The 20,374-nt window shown below is 38.4% G+C and overlaps 1 protein-coding gene across 11 annotated transcripts in view; it reads left to right on the top strand.

The window, feature by feature from the left end:
* The window catches only part of LOC146312105 (calcium-activated potassium channel subunit alpha-1a-like), a 119,007-nt gene that overhangs the window by 72,625 nt on the left and 26,008 nt on the right, over nt 1-20,374 (top strand). For 5 of the 11 annotated variants that reach the window (XM_084740710.1, XM_084740704.1, XM_084740703.1 and 2 more), the window contains 12 exons: nt 1,885-1,995; nt 2,141-2,246; nt 2,348-2,430; nt 3,718-3,787; nt 3,900-4,055; nt 4,301-4,410; nt 5,736-5,804; nt 6,296-6,382; nt 7,872-7,948; nt 10,907-11,080; nt 15,330-15,362; nt 17,683-18,018. In XM_084740710.1, the coding sequence (XP_084596836.1) occupies nt 1,885-1,995; nt 2,141-2,246; nt 2,348-2,430; nt 3,718-3,787; nt 3,900-4,055; nt 4,301-4,410; nt 5,736-5,804; nt 6,296-6,382; nt 7,872-7,948; nt 10,907-11,080; nt 15,330-15,362; nt 17,683-18,018 (1,412 nt within the window). The remainder of the gene's footprint in view (nt 1-1,884; nt 1,996-2,140; nt 2,247-2,347; nt 2,431-3,717; nt 3,788-3,899; nt 4,056-4,300; nt 4,411-5,735; nt 5,805-6,295; nt 6,383-7,871; nt 7,949-10,906; nt 11,081-15,329; nt 15,363-17,682; nt 18,019-20,374) is intronic. The other 6 variants (XM_084740711.1, XM_084740708.1, XM_084740712.1 and 3 more) reach the window with 4 other exon arrangements.

Here is a 20,374-nt window from a genome sequence, read left to right as displayed (position 1 = left end):
TATAGTAGCTACATTTCACAGCCAACATAGAAATTTGGAAAGTCAACATATACAGTTTTTATCCATGTATGATTTTAGTTTCAGCTCTATACATTTAAGTATTAATGCACATTTTTTAAAGCAACATTATGCAAGAATTGTTTGGGTGTTTTTTTGCAGTGTGGCACCCCTACAGTTCTGAAGTGCAATTCACTTATATTATACTGTTGTACAAGATGTACAAGCTGTACAGATGTACAACAATGTTTGTTATAAACATTACATTAAAGCAACAACACAGGAAATGGCAAGCCAGCTAATATTACCGACCAGTCCTACAACAAGAAGTTCTGCGCAGTGTCCATCTTGCAGCCTCTGGTGGAAAATCTGAAAGACAGACATCATGACCAAATTGTTTTTGTGGTGTTCGCAAAGGATCAGTACGGTCAGGAGAATGTACATCTGTCTTACAGGGTAAAGAGATGAAGGAGGTTGGGTCAGCATGGAGCTGAAGTGTTTATCAGGAGAGTCAGGATGTGACTGCGTACCCAGTTAGTCCCTGACAGAACATGAGAATTAACAATGAAGAACAAAACACAAAGTTCAGCATATAATCTTCCCACTACAAGTCTTTCATTTTGCGAACCTCTTGACAATGGCTAAAAGCAAGTCTGATATCTACTTATGTGTGACCCGGCTCTGGTGTCCATCCAGCGCTGCTCACCACCAGCTTTCCCTGCTGGGTCCTCCTTACCCAGCCTGGGCCTGAAAAACCAACACTCCACCAGTGCTACCCGAGCCCACGCTGGACAGAGGGCCACTAGCTGCACGGCTAACTAAGCTAACTAGCTATTAGCAGCTACAGTTAGCAGCAGTTACTGGTTACTTTAGCAGCAAGAAATCTTTCCGTCAGTAAATTATGTAAATCACTAAGAGCTGAGGCAGTGCAGGCGGAGGACACCAGGAGGAAAAGCAATACAGTATTATCCAGTGTCACCAAAATCAGTGATATATTTGGTGATGTGTAAAATAATGGACTTGTCATGGGAGACTGTAGCCAGTGGACCACCTCAACAAGTGATGCAGTCCAAGAGGAGGCACTTGGGATGTGAAGTGGGAATGAAGTGGCGCCATTTTCTCTATTATTAAGTCAGTGTGCCATCGCAATGATGGTGATGCTGAAGCTGCTATTTTGAGGTAAAATAGTTGCATAATGTTGCTTTAATGTTTACTTTAGCTGGACTGAATTATTAGCATCATTATTTTCCTATTTCACTCTGTCTTCTTCTTTATGTCTACTTACCATCAACTGCTTTCCTTGACATGTTAGTGGAACCTGTGGTGCAATATAACAATAATTCTGATGCATTTATTGTACATTAAAGTCAAAGAGAATCCCTGCAGTATATTAAGATTATCTGAAATGTTTACTTAAATAAATATCTTAAATTATTTTCAAAATGATTTGTAAACATAAATAGAATATAAACATAAAGGAATAAATCTAACCTGGGTTCCTTACATAAAGGATCTGTGATATGTGGTAATCGAAATAGACTCGGAGCTGATTTCATAATCTCCATCTAAGTAAACTCTGATCCTTTATAATCTGACACTGAAATCCACGGTGCTCTCTGACCCGCTCATGCAGTCCTCACTCGGCACAACAGGAACATCGAACATCCCTCCTGTAACATACTTTTTATTATTTCCACACAGACTTTGAATCAATCACCTAAATACAACAGTACTGATTACCTTTCATGTCCATTACATCTCTTCTCATCTAAGATCTACCTTTTGATTCCAGGACAAACATGAAGATGAAACAACAATTTGTTTGTGTGCTTTGTCCTTGACTTTTATTCCGACTACATTTTAGTTCCGTTATTATTCATTTTCCAGGCACATCGTGGTCTGTGGTCATATAACACTTGAGAGTGTGTCCAACTTTCTAAAAGACTTCCTACACAAGGACAGGGATGATGTCAATGTAGAAATTGTTTTTCTCCATAAGTAAGTACTTTTTTCACTTGTGTCCCTAAAAAAAAACAAAAAAAACCCCAGCATATTTCACGACTTAAGAAAAAACAATCATCTCTTCAGGAGATTAGAAATAGTATTCCCAGTCAGATTTAAGATTTGTTTCGTTTTCTCTCAGTATTTCCCCTAATCTTGAGCTGGAAGCCTTGTTCAAGCGGCACTTCACCCAGGTGGAGTTTTACCAAGGTTCTGTCCTCAACCCACACGACCTGGCCCGAGTGAAGGTAAATGACAGATGCTACCTCTTCTTCTGTGGCTCAGAGGGAAACTGTCTGATGTCAGTTAAATAATGTCTGCTGCTTGCTGTGTGTGGTTTCGTTTCTAGATTGAATCAGCTGATGCCTGTTTGATCTTAGCCAACAAGTACTGTGCTGACCCTGATGCTGAGGATGCATCCAACATCATGAGGTACATCTATACGTTTGGAGTGGAAGAACTGAACATGCACTGACATTTTGAAGGGCCATTGCCTTAACCTGAAAAAAATCACCCCAACCCTGCTGTCGATCTGATAGCAGGTTAGCTGGCTAGCTGGTTCATGTGATGGCATAATATATAGTAAGATTGCACAATGTGATGCAAATGTGACAAGATGTGCATTTTCCAGAAGCATATGTGGAGATACTTATGCACAGGGCATCCTATTGGTTATACCATTCGTTATAATAATTTCCACAACTGAAAATCGCCCGTATCCCTCACATGATGGCAACAATACCGAGTTTGGTTTCTGCAGTGTCATGTGACGGGGTACAGGGCATTGCTTTGCATCACTCACCTATCAAAAAGTAATAAAAGTTTAATGTTATGGTGATTTAATTTGGTCTAATTTTAGCAATGACAGGCTACTCGTGTTTATGCAAATTACTATTTATTTTTTTCATCTCCAAATCATTTTCTTCTCCTCCTTACGCATGTACTTGGGTTTCAGTGATTGCCAAGTGCTTTTAATATGTGAGAGTACAAAGCCCTTGTCCCTGGGAATGTTCTGTTTTAGGTGAGGAAATAATCATAAGAACAACAACTTGAGTTCCTGGAAGAGAAGCTTCTTCAAAAGATGTTCTGTTACATAAATGCAACACAAACGCTTAATGGAGAATTACAATGAGTGTTACTTTTTGATTTCAGTGTGCCTAAAAATAAGAAGTTTTAAATGTACTACAGAAATAATTAGAATCTAATCACTATTTCACTACTGACAACCCGGCAGGAAGGTGGCACATGGTTGTATTTTGTGTGAATGCAGCCAAAGTGCACGTTTCATCCTGTCACAATCCACACACAATAAAATGGGATATATGAAATGTTACCAAATGATTATGCATCTGAAAGTGAATGCCAGTGTTTGATTTCAGTTCCCTCTTCTTCCTGGACTTAAATTGTGAGTGTAAGAGAGCATGTCGGAGCTGGCTCTCACTGTAAGCAGACAGACTCTCAGCGTGAACAAGCTCCCGGTGCTCACTTTCCCTTTTGGAGAATTATCAAGAACTCAGGAAGAGAGGAAACATGAATCTGTTACAACACACGGCACTATTTTCTTTGATTAAAAGCTACAACAAAGTGTTTGGTCTTTAGTTTTAGTTAGTTTCTCTGGCGTACTCTGCACACTGCCCAGCTGTGAAAATGATTTCTTCGATCTGTAATGAGTTTTCATGCTTATGAAACTCTGATTTTGTCTTTTTTGTCATCCATCAGGGTAATATCTATCAAGAACTACCATCCAAAGATCAGAATAATCACTCAAATGTTGCAGTACCACAATAAGGTTGGTATAATCTGTTAGTTTTAGTTGTGTGATTGTTTAATCTTTTGTCTCTACCTGCTCAGCTACACTTTGTATCTAAAGCTACCACACAACTTCATTTTTCTCCCTTCAGGCCCACCTTTTGAACATCCCGAGCTGGACCTGGAAGGAGGGAGATGACGCCATTTGTCTTGCCGAGCTGAAGCTTGGCTTCATTGCCCAGAGCTGCCTGGCTCAGGGCCTCTCCACCATGCTGGCCAACCTCTTCTCCATGAGGTCCTTCATCAAGGTAGCCACAGCTAAGATTCATCCATCTGTGCTCACTGGATTAAGTACAAAAGTAAAGTTGGCCATAAACACCGTCTGAATAGATAATAATGATTATCCCAGATGAGGCCCATGTGCAGCATCTGGTGTGTGGGTGAGGATGAAGTGGTAAAAAAGAAAGAAATTCAACTTTCACTGTTTAGTTTTTTGTGTGTTTGACTTATTTTGTAATGAAACGAGCTGTCTGTGATAAATCCTTTGTTGTAGATTGAAGAGGACACGTGGCAGAAGTATTACCTTGAAGGAGTAGCCAATGAGATGTACACTGAGTACCTGTCGAGTGCCTTTGTGGGCCTTTCCTTCCCTGTGATTTGCGAGTAAGTACACTGGAACATTTTTTTAAATGAAAGTTGTGCTTTGTGGCTTTGTCTTTTGTTTTCTTCTCTGGTATTTTGAGTTTCTGTTTCCTGGATGCAACACTTTGTGGCATTTAGCAGTAGTCTTTTTTATAACTTCCGTTTTTTAAAAAGCAAAGTCAGTAGTAAGCGGGTGTCAACATGCAAAGAGTGGTGAAGGAGTACAGGATTATAAAGCAGGTTGCTGTCAATGGCAAACACTTTTTAAGAAGAAAAACTAGGGTCAGCAACAAGATTCATTTTTGAGGGATATGTGAAGAACATGACAGCGGCTCTACTACTGGTGTTTTGTATACCAGGATTTAAAGGTGGACAAGTTAACTGATAACACAACGCATTTAAATTCAGTAACGTATCAGTTAAAACTCAAACTACAATGAAAACTTTTTGATTGGTGTAATAAAGCTTTAAACAGTATTTTATGTCACATTTTCATCATGGAGCTGTTTATGTAGCCTATAACTGCAGAGCATCTTAATTACTCAAAATACAATTTGAATAAAAATGACATCTGTATTTGTAGCTTTGGTAACCAAAAGTTGATGCCTTGTTGCCTGCCTGGTAGCCACATTTAAAAGTTATTGTTGAGCACTATAAAGATTAATAAAGGAAAGGTTAAATCTCTTTATCTTGAGAAGAAAACAAAAGGCTGCAAATAATTCAAATATTATTTTAAAAAAACTACCTCAGATCAAATGATAAGAAGAAGAAATAAGAAAACAAAAGGTTGTTTTCTAAGGTCTTGTAAATTAGTCAGTTATTTAAAAAGTAATAATTGTAATAACTGGTAATTGTGACCTAAATATAAGCAATCATTGCCTCTGTGGCTTCTGTATATTTATGAGCGACTTCTTTACAAAAGCCTTGAATCATCATTTTAAGAATTATAGGATAAGATCATCCTTTATTGATCTCCCAGAGGTGAAATTTGAGTGTTACAGCAGTACAAGGAAAGACTAAGTACAGATAAATAGATAAACTTACAGGGAATAAATAATTAAATGTGTATTAAATAAGAATAGAATAAAATAGAATCTATACAAGAGCAATTAGACCCAAAATGCAAATTTACAAACAGCAGCAGGATGCATACAAATCCCCATAAATAGTGTTGTACTTGAAGGGGCAACAACTTTGCATGACAAAGGAAAAAGTTGTGCTCAGCCTCAACAACATAAATCAGACCTCAAAGTAGAAAAAGATGCCACTCAAAGCAAAGATAATTTTCAGAAAACTAAAAGTATTTAGTGTGCATAAGGTCTAATTATATTGTTACTCTTTTGCAGACTCTGCTATGTGAAGCTGAAGCTGCTGCTGATAGCTATAGAGTACAAATCTGATCAAAGGGAAAGCAGGTAAGTGGATTGTTGAAGTCATTAAAATTCATGGATGCAAAAACTTAAATACGCAGGTGTGTTTGCTGTCACTATTTGCGTTCAGTGATGAAGCTACTTTGAATCAGCTTTTCTGTTTGACTGCAAACACAAGCCGCCCTGCAAAAATGTGCTAAATTGGTGTCTAAATTGGTTTGTTCACTGACATCACAAGCGTCTCTGATAACATCCTGACAAATTAATGGGGGGAGGTGGCAGTCGGTTTCTTTAAGCACAGCTCAGGCTTTGTTTTAATGGTTTCTCCAATGCACTGATGCTCATTTTATACCATTTGAAGTGTCACTGCTATCTGCTTTCACCAACTTAATTTAATAAACACAGGCCATCCTGCCAAATGAGTTGCGAAGACTAATCCTGCCAGCGTGTGCCACTGCCAGTGATTAGTGCAAAGCTTTGCAAATTCTGTGATATAACTTTCTGTTGTGACATCTTTGGTCTATAAATGCTTGCAGCACCCTGATAAACCCTGGAAACCACGTGAAAATGCAGGAGGGGACTTTGGGCTTCTTCATCGCCAGCGATGCCAAAGAAGTAAAGAGGTAATGAATGGGACCTGAGATTAAATGGTGTCTAAAAGTAAAGTCATGCTGCTTTTTCCTGTTCTGTTGCATTAACCATCATGCCATATCTCTATCCACATTCTTTCAGATGAGTTATAAAATGTGGGGAAAAAGGGCAAAGATAACTTACCCAAACTTTATAAGAATGTAAACAATTCATAGGACTGTAGGTGTAAATTTATTCCTGGCGTGTTCTGCCTTCTTGATAATAGTTTTTGCAAATTTAGAATCGATTCCAAATTGTTGGATTTATCAGAATTGCATGCCTCTGAGCTTATTGATTCCTTTTATTGATGCCAGAATGTTGCAATGACATCAGACTTATGTGTCTATGCTACTAGAAACTTAAAAGAAGAAAAAATGGCAGAGAGCCCTTTTCCTACTGTTTCTACACCGTGTTCAGACTCAGAGATGATAAAAGAGTCGTGCAGAATCTGAAAATACACTCTGTAGGCCTACTTTTCTACACACAGAAAACTGATCAGGAATCAATAAGCAGAATCGATAACGGCATTAGTATCAATAAAGTCTTATCAATTCCTATCCCTTGTTAGACCACATGCTGTCTATCTTGCACGTTGCAACGTCCTTGATAGTCTAACATGTTGTTAACTGGTTGTTGTTAGCGAGCAAAGATGATGTTAGATGATGGTGTTAGCTGTTAGCATGGAACTGCAAGGGTACGAAACCCCACTAGTCCAAAAATTTGTCTGTGAGCTCATTATCCTGAAAACACACGCCCATTGCTCCAAAGTTGTGTACATAATTAATGATCTTTTCCTAAATCTAAACAAGTTGTTGCTCAAACCTCACCAAACTGCGACTTTTTCATGCTAACCACATGTTTATTATTGTTACCATGACGATGAAGGTCGCCTGACTGTTGTTATCGTGACAATGAAAGACACCTAACATTTGCATGTAAACAATACTCAAAGATATTAAGGTAAAAAAAACTCCAGGGAGGATCAGAGTGTGCATTTTCAGAAGAAAGGGTTTTCTAAACAGTCAGCTTTTGTTTTGGAGTCAACAGGCTGTCTGAAAAATTTAGTTTTGGTCCAATGGGACATTTTTTTTTAGATTATTTTGGTTTTGGAACAACGGGCAGTTCCCCTGGTGAGAGCGTTCAGCACTGTGTGGCCTAATGGTCAAATGGTCAAAACCTCATTAACATCCATTCTGAATTTCCAAAGGAATGCTCTCAAGTGCATATTTTACCCCATGTACAGTAATGACAAATGCATAAAATGCTGGTCTGATTTGTTTTTGAAAGCCAGGGATTAAATTTGTTTTATCAGCCTGAGTCTTTCTGCTGAAATGCATATATTTAATAAAAACTGAAACTGGACCTCCTTATTGCAGAAATAGTGAAGTTAAAATGTCTGCAAACACTTTATCTTGTTGGACGTTGGTCCCTCAGACATGTAGACGGGTCGTCTTACGTGTGATTCTTGTTTTTCTTTCACAGGGCGCTGTTTTACTGCAAGGCCTGCCATGATGACATCACTGATCCCAAACGGATAAAGAAATGTGGATGCAAGAAATGTAAGTGACTGCATATAAAAAACATTGTCTAAGTTTGTTTGACTTCATTAACATTTCTTCACAGACTAAAGTGAAACAGAGTTAGCGTCAGTGCAGCGGTGCGATGGTGTATTTACATGACCTACATAGCCATGTGTCCAAACCACTTAGTTCCTGCATTAATTATTCATTTTATTGGAACCTTGCATGAAAAAAGGTCATCAGATTTCTTTCTGCAGCCAAAACAAACAGGTGCGCTCCAAGTTTCCCTTGTAAAACTACATGTTTGGTCCTCTGTATGACATAAATACCTGGCCTCATTAAAGGGTCAGTTCATCCAAATTACAGCACATGACTTTCCATTTCTACTATTTTAGCGTGTGATTTGGATGAACTGATTCCTTAAATATTCTTTATTTTTTCAGGTTGACATCACTTCCATTGGACGTGATCAGAGAAGTAGAGAGAATTATTCTGCATTTATAGCATATTGTCTTTGGAGAATCCAGATAGTTATCTCCTCTCAAACTACCTATGAATACTGTCTAAATGTGCATTTTGTCTGTTTGCCTTTGTGAATGTTTTCCATGTTTTCTCTTTTTCGTATAATAGCTGTCTGGGCTGTTACAGTTCATTGATAACTTTGTGATGTTAACAGGCATTCAGAGAGACTGTTAACACCACAGGTACCTGGATGGATCGAGTGTTTCTAGACTTTAAAAAACATCATGTGTCACTTACTTTCTTGCTCTTTCACTTGGATTTAACACACTTTGTTGAACGGCTAATCTTAACATTTGATGTATTCTCTTCCTGCTGCTTGGGAACTTGACACACTTTCCTTAAAAATTCACTTTATAGTGATATATTGTGAGTAATGTGGATTCATTTCCCCTCCGAAAACACGGCCTGCTACTCCCTGATTGAAGCAAACTGTTTGAATGTTACTCTAAATGTTGCATGAACAATGGTTGATGCTGCCTGGATCCCCCACGTTGTCATGTGCACGTTGCTTTCGAATCGAGGAAAATGAGCAACAAACGTGTAAATTATTCTGTCACTGTTATAAAATAATAATTTTGGAACAAGACACAGAGAGACAAGGATACTGAGTTGAGAATGCAATACCTATAACTACATTTATCCTTTTATTTGCTCACAAAAAGGTTATTGCAGCAGTATTATAAACTGAGCATCATGCCAGTTATGCCTCCTTGAGTCAGTAATACTTCAGATCACCACCAGATGTCCCCACAGTCCTTTGACAAACACAACATCCCTGCATGAACAGCACAGCTAGAAACCCACCAGGATGAGAAATGAGGAACATCTTATTTGAACAGTTTCGATAAAAGGAATAAATCAGTTGACACATCCCCCAAAACGATGTAATTCACTGAGCAGACTGCACAGTTTCCCCTCAGAACATCTGATATCAAGAATGTTTTGAGATAAATAGCACAGTTGTTGTGTTACTTGAGAATGTCAAATGAATTTATGGTCTAATACAGTTTCACACAAGTGGAACTTGTCGTTTTTGTTTTTGTCCGTTCTGGATGCTCTTGCAGATCTATCCAAGTCCAGAAAACTGTTTTACGTGAGATATTGTCACATTTACTTTGACCTTTTGTTGGAGGAATTTCTGGCATCTTTCAGTTCTCAGCTGGAATTATTAGGAACCAGTAAAAATATTTAAGAGTTGTACAATTATAACACAAGCTCAGATCTATGGAAGCCAGTTTCTGCAAATATAATGAACAAAAAAAGATTCTGTAGGTTATTATAAATAGTAGCTCAAAATAATGACTTAATGTCTCAAAATAATGAGAAAGTTTGCCATCACTTTGAGATGATGGTTTGCACTAACAATTAAATTAATTTAATCTAAGATCAGTTCTCATTATAGTTAAAAACTAGATTTAAAAATGAGATATCCAGTTATGAAATTAAGCAGAGCTGTTTCAGAGTTAAAAATTGATCTCTGTTTAGTCAGTCCCACTTCGCTGATGTAAACCAGAATAAAATACAGTTGAATGAATGTGAAGAAAATAAAATAATAAATACAAAATAAATCTGACAGCTTGCTAAGTAGTTAACAAAACCTGACATTGTCTGTTAGCTAGTTAAAAACTTAATGTTACATTGTTAGGTAACTAGCTAAAAGCGTAACAATATGTTGCTAGTTAAATAGTTTACAAAATCTTACCATTGTTTGCTTGCTAGCGAAAAACTAAATGTTGCATTGTTTGCTACAATGGCTAGCTAAAAGGACTATAATATGTTATATTGTTTGCTAGTTAGCTAAGAAACTAAACTGAGGTTTAAAGAGAGGATTAATTTAATCTGTCTGACGTTTGCACTGGTTTTAAAGGCTGGGTCAACATCATTTAAAGTTAAGCCATGATTTAATTGAGTTTAAAAATTAATCCTTGTTGGTACAACCCAACCTAAGTGTTTATTTTGAGATAATTTGAGAAAGTTGAGAGATTACAGTGATTTGCAGGATCTTTTTTCATCACATTGGTGGAAGCGGTCTTCCATACAGATCATGTCTCTTCACATAGTGGACATACAGTAAGCTTGTACGGGTCACATAGGGGTGAAGTCAGTAAGTCAAAAGGGATCTGATAGGAATTATTGTTTCTTCTACTGTTGAGAAAGTTCATGACCTGCCCCCAACCCCACCCCCACTTATGTCACATTTTTACCCCCAAACCACATGACTTCAAGACCACGTGATATTTCCCCTTCTCGTCCCAGAAGTGACCCAAACTGGAATAAACCACAAAAAGTGGGAAAAAAAAAAAAATCCCAAATTCCTAATCTGACATTTGCACATTGTCGAGACTGAGTTTATCTTGTGCATCCCAGCAGCAGCCTTCCTCTGTGCCCTGTCTTGCCTTTGTCCACTCTTCCTCCAGAACGACCCTCAACATTAACCTGCTCTTCCTCTCCTCTCGTCTGAACCCGTGACTGTAGCCAAGACGCCCGCCTACAAGAAAATGAGACTGGCATGTTGTTTTGATTGCGGCCGCTCAGAGCGGGACTGCTCTTGCATGCCAGTTAATGTGCGTTGTAACATGGACTCCCCTCAACGCGACATCCCACTCTCTGCTGTCTCTGTTAATGATTGCTCAGCCACTTTACGTGCCTGTAAGTTGTCGCCATGACATGTGCTCTTCAGTGTTTGTAACATGCACTCTGTTAACCGTGCGGTGTGTCTTGTCTAGCTCTAGCAGCTGTGTCGTTACTGTCATGGATATAGATGTTGCTTTGCCTGTGTTGCTACTTTTGAAGGCGACTTTTAACTGTTGTGAAGCATGCCAGTTTACTGTTTTGCTGGTGTTTTTGTCAGAGAATGTGAATTCAAATTGATCTGTAGTTTTAAATTAAGTCAACGCTCACTACACTGTAAAAACAAATAAGATGAGAAAACTTCAAATTTCAAGGCAACTTACTTCAATAGATTTTTGAACTTTGAGTCCAATTCAAACTCTTAACTTTTGAAAAGGTTTTACTAAGTAATAACGTTTTGTTGAGATAATTTACTTTTCTTTCTTAGATCAGTGGTCCTCAACCTGGGGCCGTTCTTGCAAACCCTCCTGATTTTCTTTCCCTTCTCCGTATTTCTAAATTTTCACACCTTTCTTTCTTTTTTATTATCACAACCTGTTACTGACACTGTACAGCTTGAAAAAGACCCGTATGACTGTAAAAGTCTACTGTTTCCACCCGGACAACAATACAGCTACACCAAACCAGGCATCCTAAGAAGTTTCCTGAGGCAAGTTTTTAAAGGAAAGGGGAATGCATTTTGTAAAATCTTCAGCGTCAATTTTCTTTTAGGGGCAGGAGGAAACATAAATGAATGAAATAAAACTGATGAATATTTGTTTATGCCAGAGATTCATGCTAGTCCAAGTAAGAGAGATGAATTATAATATATTCTCTCCTCAAATTTAAAAGTAAATTTAATGTTCTTGCAGTTTCTGTACTTTTTCAGTGTTATTTTGTTATTTTCATTCTCTTTTTGGTACCAAAATCCTCCCTATTTTTGAGGTCTCACTGACGCCCCAAGGGGGTCACAAGAAAATTGTAGAGATTAAAACAGAATTTAAAAAAAAGTAGCATTTGCATTTTGTAGCATAAAATAGCAAACTGCAAGCATGATGGTAAATGAGGGCTGTATTTTAGACGGGGGAATATATATATATATATTTTTACAAGAGATCACCTGTACTAGTGATTAAATTGGCTGAAAAATAGATTTTACTGAGTATGAATGTGAGAGTCAAAGCAATGGTCTTCTTGTGTGAGTTTGGTAGCTTTCAATTTAACTTTCAAGCACACAAATAATCATTCACAGCTCACAGTAGACATTTTATTTCATTTTTTTTTTTTTTTTTTTCCTAAAACTCAAAGATTCAAGTTTATCTAAACAAGAAAAATAAATTATCTCAACAGGAGATTATAGGTCGGTTGAGTTTGATTCTAAAGTCTAGTGAAGGCAGCTGCCTTGAAATTATGGTTTACTCAATTTTTTTTTTTTTTACAGTGTAATGCTAAATTTTTGCAGAGTGTGAAAACTAATTCTCCCCTGAAATACATAGCGTGCGTGCCCCTCCAGTGACCTCGCCAACATATTTTCGAGAAATTAAAGCTGAAGCCATGAAAAATGTACAGCTGTGCATCCCCGCCGCAAATCTCCTGATGCACACAATCCTGGTGGGGAATTCACATGCATTTCTTCAAATTATTTGTTTTGATAGGAGTGTCCAAGTGCTACAATGATGTCACTGGAGAGGGTAACTTCATTTCAAGAATAACCCAAATAGCATAATTTAATAATTAGCGTAATATTTCACTACTTTACCCTCCAGAAATGGGTGAACAGGACAGGATAGGATTTGAGATATTAACGCCACTGACAATTAATTAAAAAAGGGCGGTTTTTAGAGCACCTGAGGGGATTTTCTGAGGGTAGCAGTACATATTGAGGTTAATGTACTGGTTTTATTAAATTAAGATCAAAAGCTTGAACCACCACTGCGGGTAAAATCTCCAAAACACATTCAGTACACAAACCAGTGCCCCACTGATTGCCAGTGGAGAAGCTGTGGGTTTCTAGCCTTGAGTTTTTAGATATTGATTGAATTGTACAATAAGATGAACAAATACAATGGGATAGAAGTGGATTGTATTGGATTTAAAGCTGCATATGAATCCATAATTCAAGTGTGATTCCCCCTTAAAGCCAGAGGGCATGTTAAATTGTACTGATGTATCGCAGGAGGCATGAAGAATGTGTCTTGAGTTTGCAGCGTTGATACAATTTGCTGGAAAACACTGTCGACTGTCACACAGTTTTAGCGAACGTTTCTTGATCAAAGACCATTCTGTGTATAGTTGAACATCTCTGGGCATTTCCACCCCTCAACACGTCTTCCAGGGTTGTGTGCTGTGAGCATCGCCTGGCTATAGCTTAGCTCAAGCAGAGCTCCGGAGTTGCTGTCGACACGGTGCGGGAGACGCGTGGAGCGAGGCCTTATACGGCCTGACATGGAAATTATGTTTGCATTTTCATTTTTGGAGTGCTACCGGTTGTCATGAAACTCAGCCTGACAGTTCCTAACCACCAGGCAGCCGAGTGCCCCCGCCCCTCTCCTCCTCTCTCGTTGTGGGACAGATGCTAGCCTGTTAGTCCTGTGACTCTGCTCGCGCCCTCCGATTGCAGGCGACAGATGCCAGGACCAGCAAGGTCCCTGTTTGAACATCGCTGTCACTGTCCTGCCTTAAGCTCAATGCATGACCTTTATTATAAGCAAGGGGTTGAAATAAGGTACTAATGAGCATGTGTGGGACTCAACGGCTCCAAAAAAGTGACTCAGAAAGTTCCATATATATACGTGCAGGTTGTGTTGGGCAGCGCAGAGGAATGGGAAACAGCTTTTGGGAAAAGGAAGAAAAAATAAACACAATACTACTGATTTAAGAACAAGAACACATACAGTATTGTCACATGCAGGCCTGCATGTAAGCAGTGATTTCCATGTCAAAAGACATTTAGACATTTAAAACTGCTAAAATGATATTTAATGATGATGTTATGATGTTATATATCACCTTAATAGAGCTGAAACTATTAGCTGATTAACTGATTAGTCCAGTGGTTCTCAATTAGGGGTCCATGGCACCCTGCCAGTTTCCAGATTCAATTGTTTAAATTATCATGATATAAAAAATACAATAATTGATTTATTTTACAGAAGACACCATAGTTCAATGAATATTTTAATTTTTAAATCTGAAATGACTCATATATTCTAATCAAACAAATCTGTATCTCTAAATAAATATGTATGTGGAGTCATGTTTGAATGTAAGTCCAATATTCATTCTCGTTTTTGCTGTTTTTGGTCTCCACCAACTCCTGAGGGAAATATTTGGCTCTTTAGATGCTAAATTCTCCATCATGTTCACCAGCTAGTTGCTAACTTCGTCCGTCTGCCGTTTGATAATCTTCCACTTCTTGAGTCAAGCATGTGTAACCCACATATCAACATTTTCTAGTTTCAGCTTCTTAATTATGATGATTTGCCATATTCTTTGACTTACATGAATGTCAATTGATAATTATTGATAATTGTACATCGATAAGTGATTTTTGAATTGTTGATCACACCAAACAGGCTATTTTAATACCTACATACATAATATGAACAGACATTTTCACAATTTTCTTACATTTTATAGACAGTAAGCGGGTCATTATCGTGAATTACCATCTGCCAAAGTGGTGCAGGTCTTGAATCACACTGACGAGGTTTATTTTGCCATAATGACCCACTCATATACACGTTACACAGCTGCTGACTAAAAATAATAATAATCTGGAACAAAATATTAATTTAAAAATATTTTATTGCTCCTCTAGATCAGAACTGTGCCCACAGCGACGGTCTGCTATTCAGAAATAACATACCGTATTAAACAAAGCCATAATAATACTTAGTGATGCAGCCCTAAACCCCTCTAACCAAATTGATTCCAGGTTTAAACTCAACATCTATATGTCTTTTGACTTGCAGATCACCTAATCAATACTATAACACGTCAAACAAGACTGTTGATATTCAGCAGGTGACCGCCTCTAAACACTGACAATGATCTACACTGTTTAAGCTTACTGACCACATGGCTGAAAATCATATTCTAACTGACCCTTGTTTTATTTCTCATTGCTTTGTCCATGTTGTCTTCAAGGCACTACTTCTTTTTTATTAAAGTGCCTTAAAGAGAAACTTCTCAGCCTTCAGTTCCCAGTTGTCATTTATAATTTGCTTTCATTACAACCTGTTTGTTCCTCCCTGTAACTTCTCATCTGTCTCTGCATTTTTCTCAGCTAAAAATAGCTATAATGGATATATCAAATCAAGTAAGTTTTGATTTCCATTCTCTCTCTTGTTTGTCATTTTTTATTAACCCCTCTTCCACCACGTGAACCGTGTCTAACCTGCCGTATTTTCACTGTTTGCTGCTCATCGCTCGGTCCAGTCTATCATCATCCATCATTATACTTTACATGCAAAGCATTGGGCAGAGTGTTTCTGAGTGGTTTGTGTTGGGTAGCTCAGCAGTAGATGGTGCTGCTGCTTCGCTGTGCGTGGGGAGGAAATAATCCAGCTGAAAGTACAACATTAAGGTTTTTAAAGTAAATGTATGCAAGCTTTTATTCGGACAGGAGGCATCAAAAAAGAGTTGTGGGCCGTCCACTTGAACAGGATCTGTGATAGGCAGCAAATCTGCCACATCGTGTTGTCCTGCAGAAGTGCTGTGCATGTTTGACATTGGGCAGATGAATAGTGGAGGTCTGGAGCACAGAGGATAATCTGCTCGACAGCTGACTGTTGAAATAATCATCTCTATTCTCCAGTTTTTGCTCCTGGCCATTTTTTGGAGTAAAGGAAACACTTTTCCTCTGCTTCCTTTTGTCTGTTTTATCATGTTATCTTTACCAGTTTTACCTCTAGTGGAGCTGTAAGCTTTAACATTTCAGATAGTCGAGTGGATACCGAGTCACTCCTCCCTCATCAGGCATAAGCAGCGCACAGCAGCTAGTGGTTGTTAATTCACATTGTCACCTCCTTGTTCTTATGGCATAACAATCGCTGGAACACCTGAAAGCATACTTATTAATTCATGTTATTATAAATATCAAAGTGAATGTCAAATCCAACATTTCATTGGTGGCTATAGCAAGTGGTTAAGTGGTGTTTAATAAAAATGAGGTTTTTTAATTATTCAGCTATTAGCATTCTTGTGCCAGAAAGAATTACCCCCAAAAACCAGTGATTATGCTTTAATTATGATAAGAGTCACAAGATGTTTTATTAACATACACACTGCAGGTCTTATTGAAGTCAGTTCAAATCAGGTCCTATCTTGTGCTTGTGGTGAAGACTTAAAGGGTCAGTTCACCCAAATCACAAAGCAAGCATTTTATAATTCATGCACTCGTGTTTTGAAATATCTGTCTCTCCTGTGTTTGTGGTGCTCACAACATTGAAAAATTGCATCTGGAAAAAAACCCACAGTAGTGTGTCTCACATCCATTTTACTGGGATGGAGGCAGAACTCCTACACTGCATGATAACATACAGTAAGTGAGTGAACCTGAATGGATGGAGCACAAAAAATTGTCCAGATATACTATGAGCGATTTTGCAGCAGCACCACTTGTGATTTTTCCCTCTGCAGATGAGTAAATTCAGCGTATATGTTATTTATTCATAACTAACCTAATTTCCTAAGCCAGCCTTGTTCTCATATAGTTGGGGGACAGAGCTCTTACTCATATCTCCCAACAGCTTCCTGTTTTCCCTCCATGCCTTGTTCTTTTAGAGGATATTACGGGTGTCACAATTTCGAAAATCAATTGAAATTTTCTTCTCCACCCCCACCTACTTGTGGCATCAAGCATGAATAAAAAAAACCCAATTGATTCTTTATAGACTTTTACAAAAGAATATGAAAATGTAAATGACAGGGCATAAAACCAATGATTTGTTGATCCTTACAAATCAGGACTCGATAGTCTAAAAATAGCACAGCTGAAATGCTAAGTACATCAGCATTTTTTTAACTTAAGAAAATAGGTTTGAGATGAGGCACGTGCACAAAATTTTGCAAAAATAGAACCAGAGCAGGTTAGGACGCCTTCATTGAAAAAAAAAAAACTGAAACAATCTGATGTTCGTTCGTTTGCATAACTTACAGTTAGGAAGTGGTGTCAGACTGCTGCCTTAGTACCTAAAAAATCGATTATTATGTGCATTGCAATTCTTTCTTGAAAGATTATAAGCCCATGCAGAGAAGTCTTTTATGTGAGTTCTGTAAGTAATTACAGATCATTACAAATATGCTGTTTTAAAAGTAGCAAGTGGTCACACAGTCAAAAAAAAATAAATCATGTATAGAAAAAAAAACATTTTGATACATGGAGATGCATTGATAATTATTTTATAATCGCATCGTAGCCCTCTGAATCAGAATCCAATCAGATCATGAGGTGCCATGAGATTTCCACCCCTAGTGCAAATTAAATCAAAGCTATCAACACAGCTAGATACCACTAGATAAATAAATACGCACAATATGTTTTTTTTGTGATTTGAGTGAAATGACCCTTTTAAAAAAAGCAAAGAATCCATTAACTTTCATTGTACAGATCCTGATTTTGACTCCTCTTCATTTAGCAGTAAAAGACGGTCCCCTAATCCAGTCATCAACTTATCAATACAAGTCTGCTAAACTGAACCACAGCTCATCCAGCGAGGTCTGTAGGGGGCCCCGCAGCGGAGTTGCTGCTGTGTCGGTCCCACTGGTAAACAACCGCAAGGGAAGCCTTCTGCCCCCCGCTGAGCCCCCCGCTCTGAGACTGAGCTTCATGGGCTCCGGGGACCTTGGCCAGGTGGGCCGACTACCAGGGATGGCAGAAGAGGCCAGCCGGCTCCAGCGGGCACGCAGCCTCCCGGTGAAATACAGATACCACCCCAGTCACTCCAATAACGCCACACTCAGTCACAGGCATTGTAAGGGCCGCCTCCCCCCTCCTCCCCTTGGCGTGTTTGGCAGGCCTGAACTCAACAACAGCACAACCAAAGCATGTGCTTGCCAGGCTGGAGTGGTTGCATGTGTAGCATTCCTTACTAATGACCCAGTGTGTGCAGCTGTCAGCTGTGAAACATTAAATATTGAACAGGCCAAGCAAGATGTGAAGGGCCAGTGTGCTGGAGCATCCCTCTCCGCTGGAAGCCCCCCGTACTTCAACATTTTCCATTATGGTGTCACTCTCAGACATGCTAGCAACACTTGAAATCCTGTGTTCCTCTGCAGAGGAGCGTGATCTTTGAGACTTTATTAAAGGAGAAATATGTTATATATCATGGTCATTTAAACAATTAGAACAGTAAATATGTCATCAGACATTGAGGGAACATGCTAAATTGAAATACTGGCTTGACCAACAACAACAACACTACAGCCACTACGTTCTCCTTTAAAATTTCCATTCCAAGACCGTTTCATGTTTATTAAAGTTCAAATTAATGCCACATTTTGGCCAAATGAGTTAGTGTCTGTTTATGAGTTGTAAGAAACCATTAATAATCTTTTAAAAAGGGTAGATTTTTTATAACTATTAAACTGAGCAATATGTGGCAGGCAGTAAACTCCAGAATGTGTAGTTATGTAACAGTAGTGGTTTTGTTTTCAGGATAACAAGCTTAACTTTACTTCAACAGACTCCTGACAGTTAAACATCTGATCAGTTTACAGCGTATGACTCACTGTCGTTTGTTCTTGTGGAAATATAATGTTACACTTGTCTTGTACTAGGTTCAGTGTCCCTGCAGCCTGCAGACAGCCTGCCTGAGTGTCTAGTCTGGGGTAGAGGGGGTGAAAAGAAAACAACTCACTTCAACCATAGACTGTATATTAAATAGGTATTTGACCTATTTAATATACTGTTTATGCAGTGGTCTCAAACTGCTGGCCCGGGTGCCGTTTCTGTCCCTCCATTCCCCTTCTTCCGGCCTCTGTCATAGTCTCAAAAATATAATATAGCATGCAAATTTTTTTTTTTCTAGTTGTTTTATACAAAGTTTAACTACCCTTTTGAATGAAATTGAAAAGAATAGCTTGTTCAACAATATTTTGAACACAGTGGCAGAGCTGATCAGCAAGTTATCAAATGATATTTATGATAAATGCACAACAAAGCTAGAGTTTTCATTGCATGCTCAGAGAGCCAAATACTGGGTTTTCTTTTAGTGCTTGAATGTTTAAGTGCTCCCTTTTCAGATGACAATTCAATCAGTGGTCCCAAGCCAATTTGAGTTTGAGGCCCTTGTATTTATTGGGCTTGATTTGAATGCTAAGGTTTTACATATTTCTCCTTTAATTTTGACAATAGCTTTTTCAGTTTCTTCACTAAAGAAAAACTTGTTGAGAGCTTGAACCACTGCTGAAGATAAAGAGAGAAAAACATATTCTCTATCACCTGTAACAAGCCATACTCTCTATAAACAATAGCTGTTAAAATGCAATTTGCAAAAACACATTCTTGCTGCTCGTGTTTATTTTACCAGCGACTGCCACAGAGTAGAGTTGTTTTCTTCCACTGCGATATTAGCTCGTGAAAATATTTTCCTGATTACTTTACTCCAGGGTGAAACTTGTAATTCGTTCCCTATGAAGAAGAGCTCTGTGCAGTTTTCGTGTAGTGATAAAGACAGTGTCCAAGGGGCATCTCAGCTGTACATAAATCACTCTGGCACAAGGACCAAGCTAATTATATGAGCCAAGGGCGTCACTTCCAAGATGAAGAAAGACCAGCAATTCAGACTGGATTCACTATTGGCACAAAAGCAGCCTTATTTATATTGTTGGATGCTTGATGTTTATAGGTTATTGCCTTAATTAAATGAGAACGTGAGTGATGGCCAAAATAGAAGCTATCCAAGTCTGAGGAAATTTTTACTGACAAGGGATTAAAAAAATAACATATCTTAATATCCTTTGATGTATTTGTGATATTACATTATCTGAATGATAAACTTGTTGACATGTGGATTACAGCAATTCTCTGGATTAGAGTGTGGTGGATAAAACCTCACAGATTAGACATTAGCAATTGGCATGATGGTTGATGATGGCACTATTGCATGTCTGCATCTTCATACACAATCATGCAAATGTTGTGCTGATGTATCCTGTTGTCATCGTGCAAAACACTGGACTGTTTTCCGTTGCTCACTGGTGAAAGCGTCCTGTCCACTCCATCTTGTTCACCTGACCTCTCTTTCCACTCTGTCTCTTTTAACAGTATTATCTCTTTGAATTCACTGACCTCAAATTGTGCTGTGTTGTTCTCTCGCTGTCACTGAT

The sequence above is a fragment of the Lutjanus erythropterus genome, chromosome 17, assembly GCF_056507025.1.
Source record: "Lutjanus erythropterus isolate fLutEry1 chromosome 17, fLutEry1.hap2, whole genome shotgun sequence".
Classification (NCBI taxonomy): Eukaryota; Metazoa; Chordata; class Actinopteri; order Lutjaniformes; family Lutjanidae; genus Lutjanus; species Lutjanus erythropterus.
Note: the sequence above shows the minus strand (reverse complement) of the source record. Positions and strands in the feature narration are given on the sequence as shown.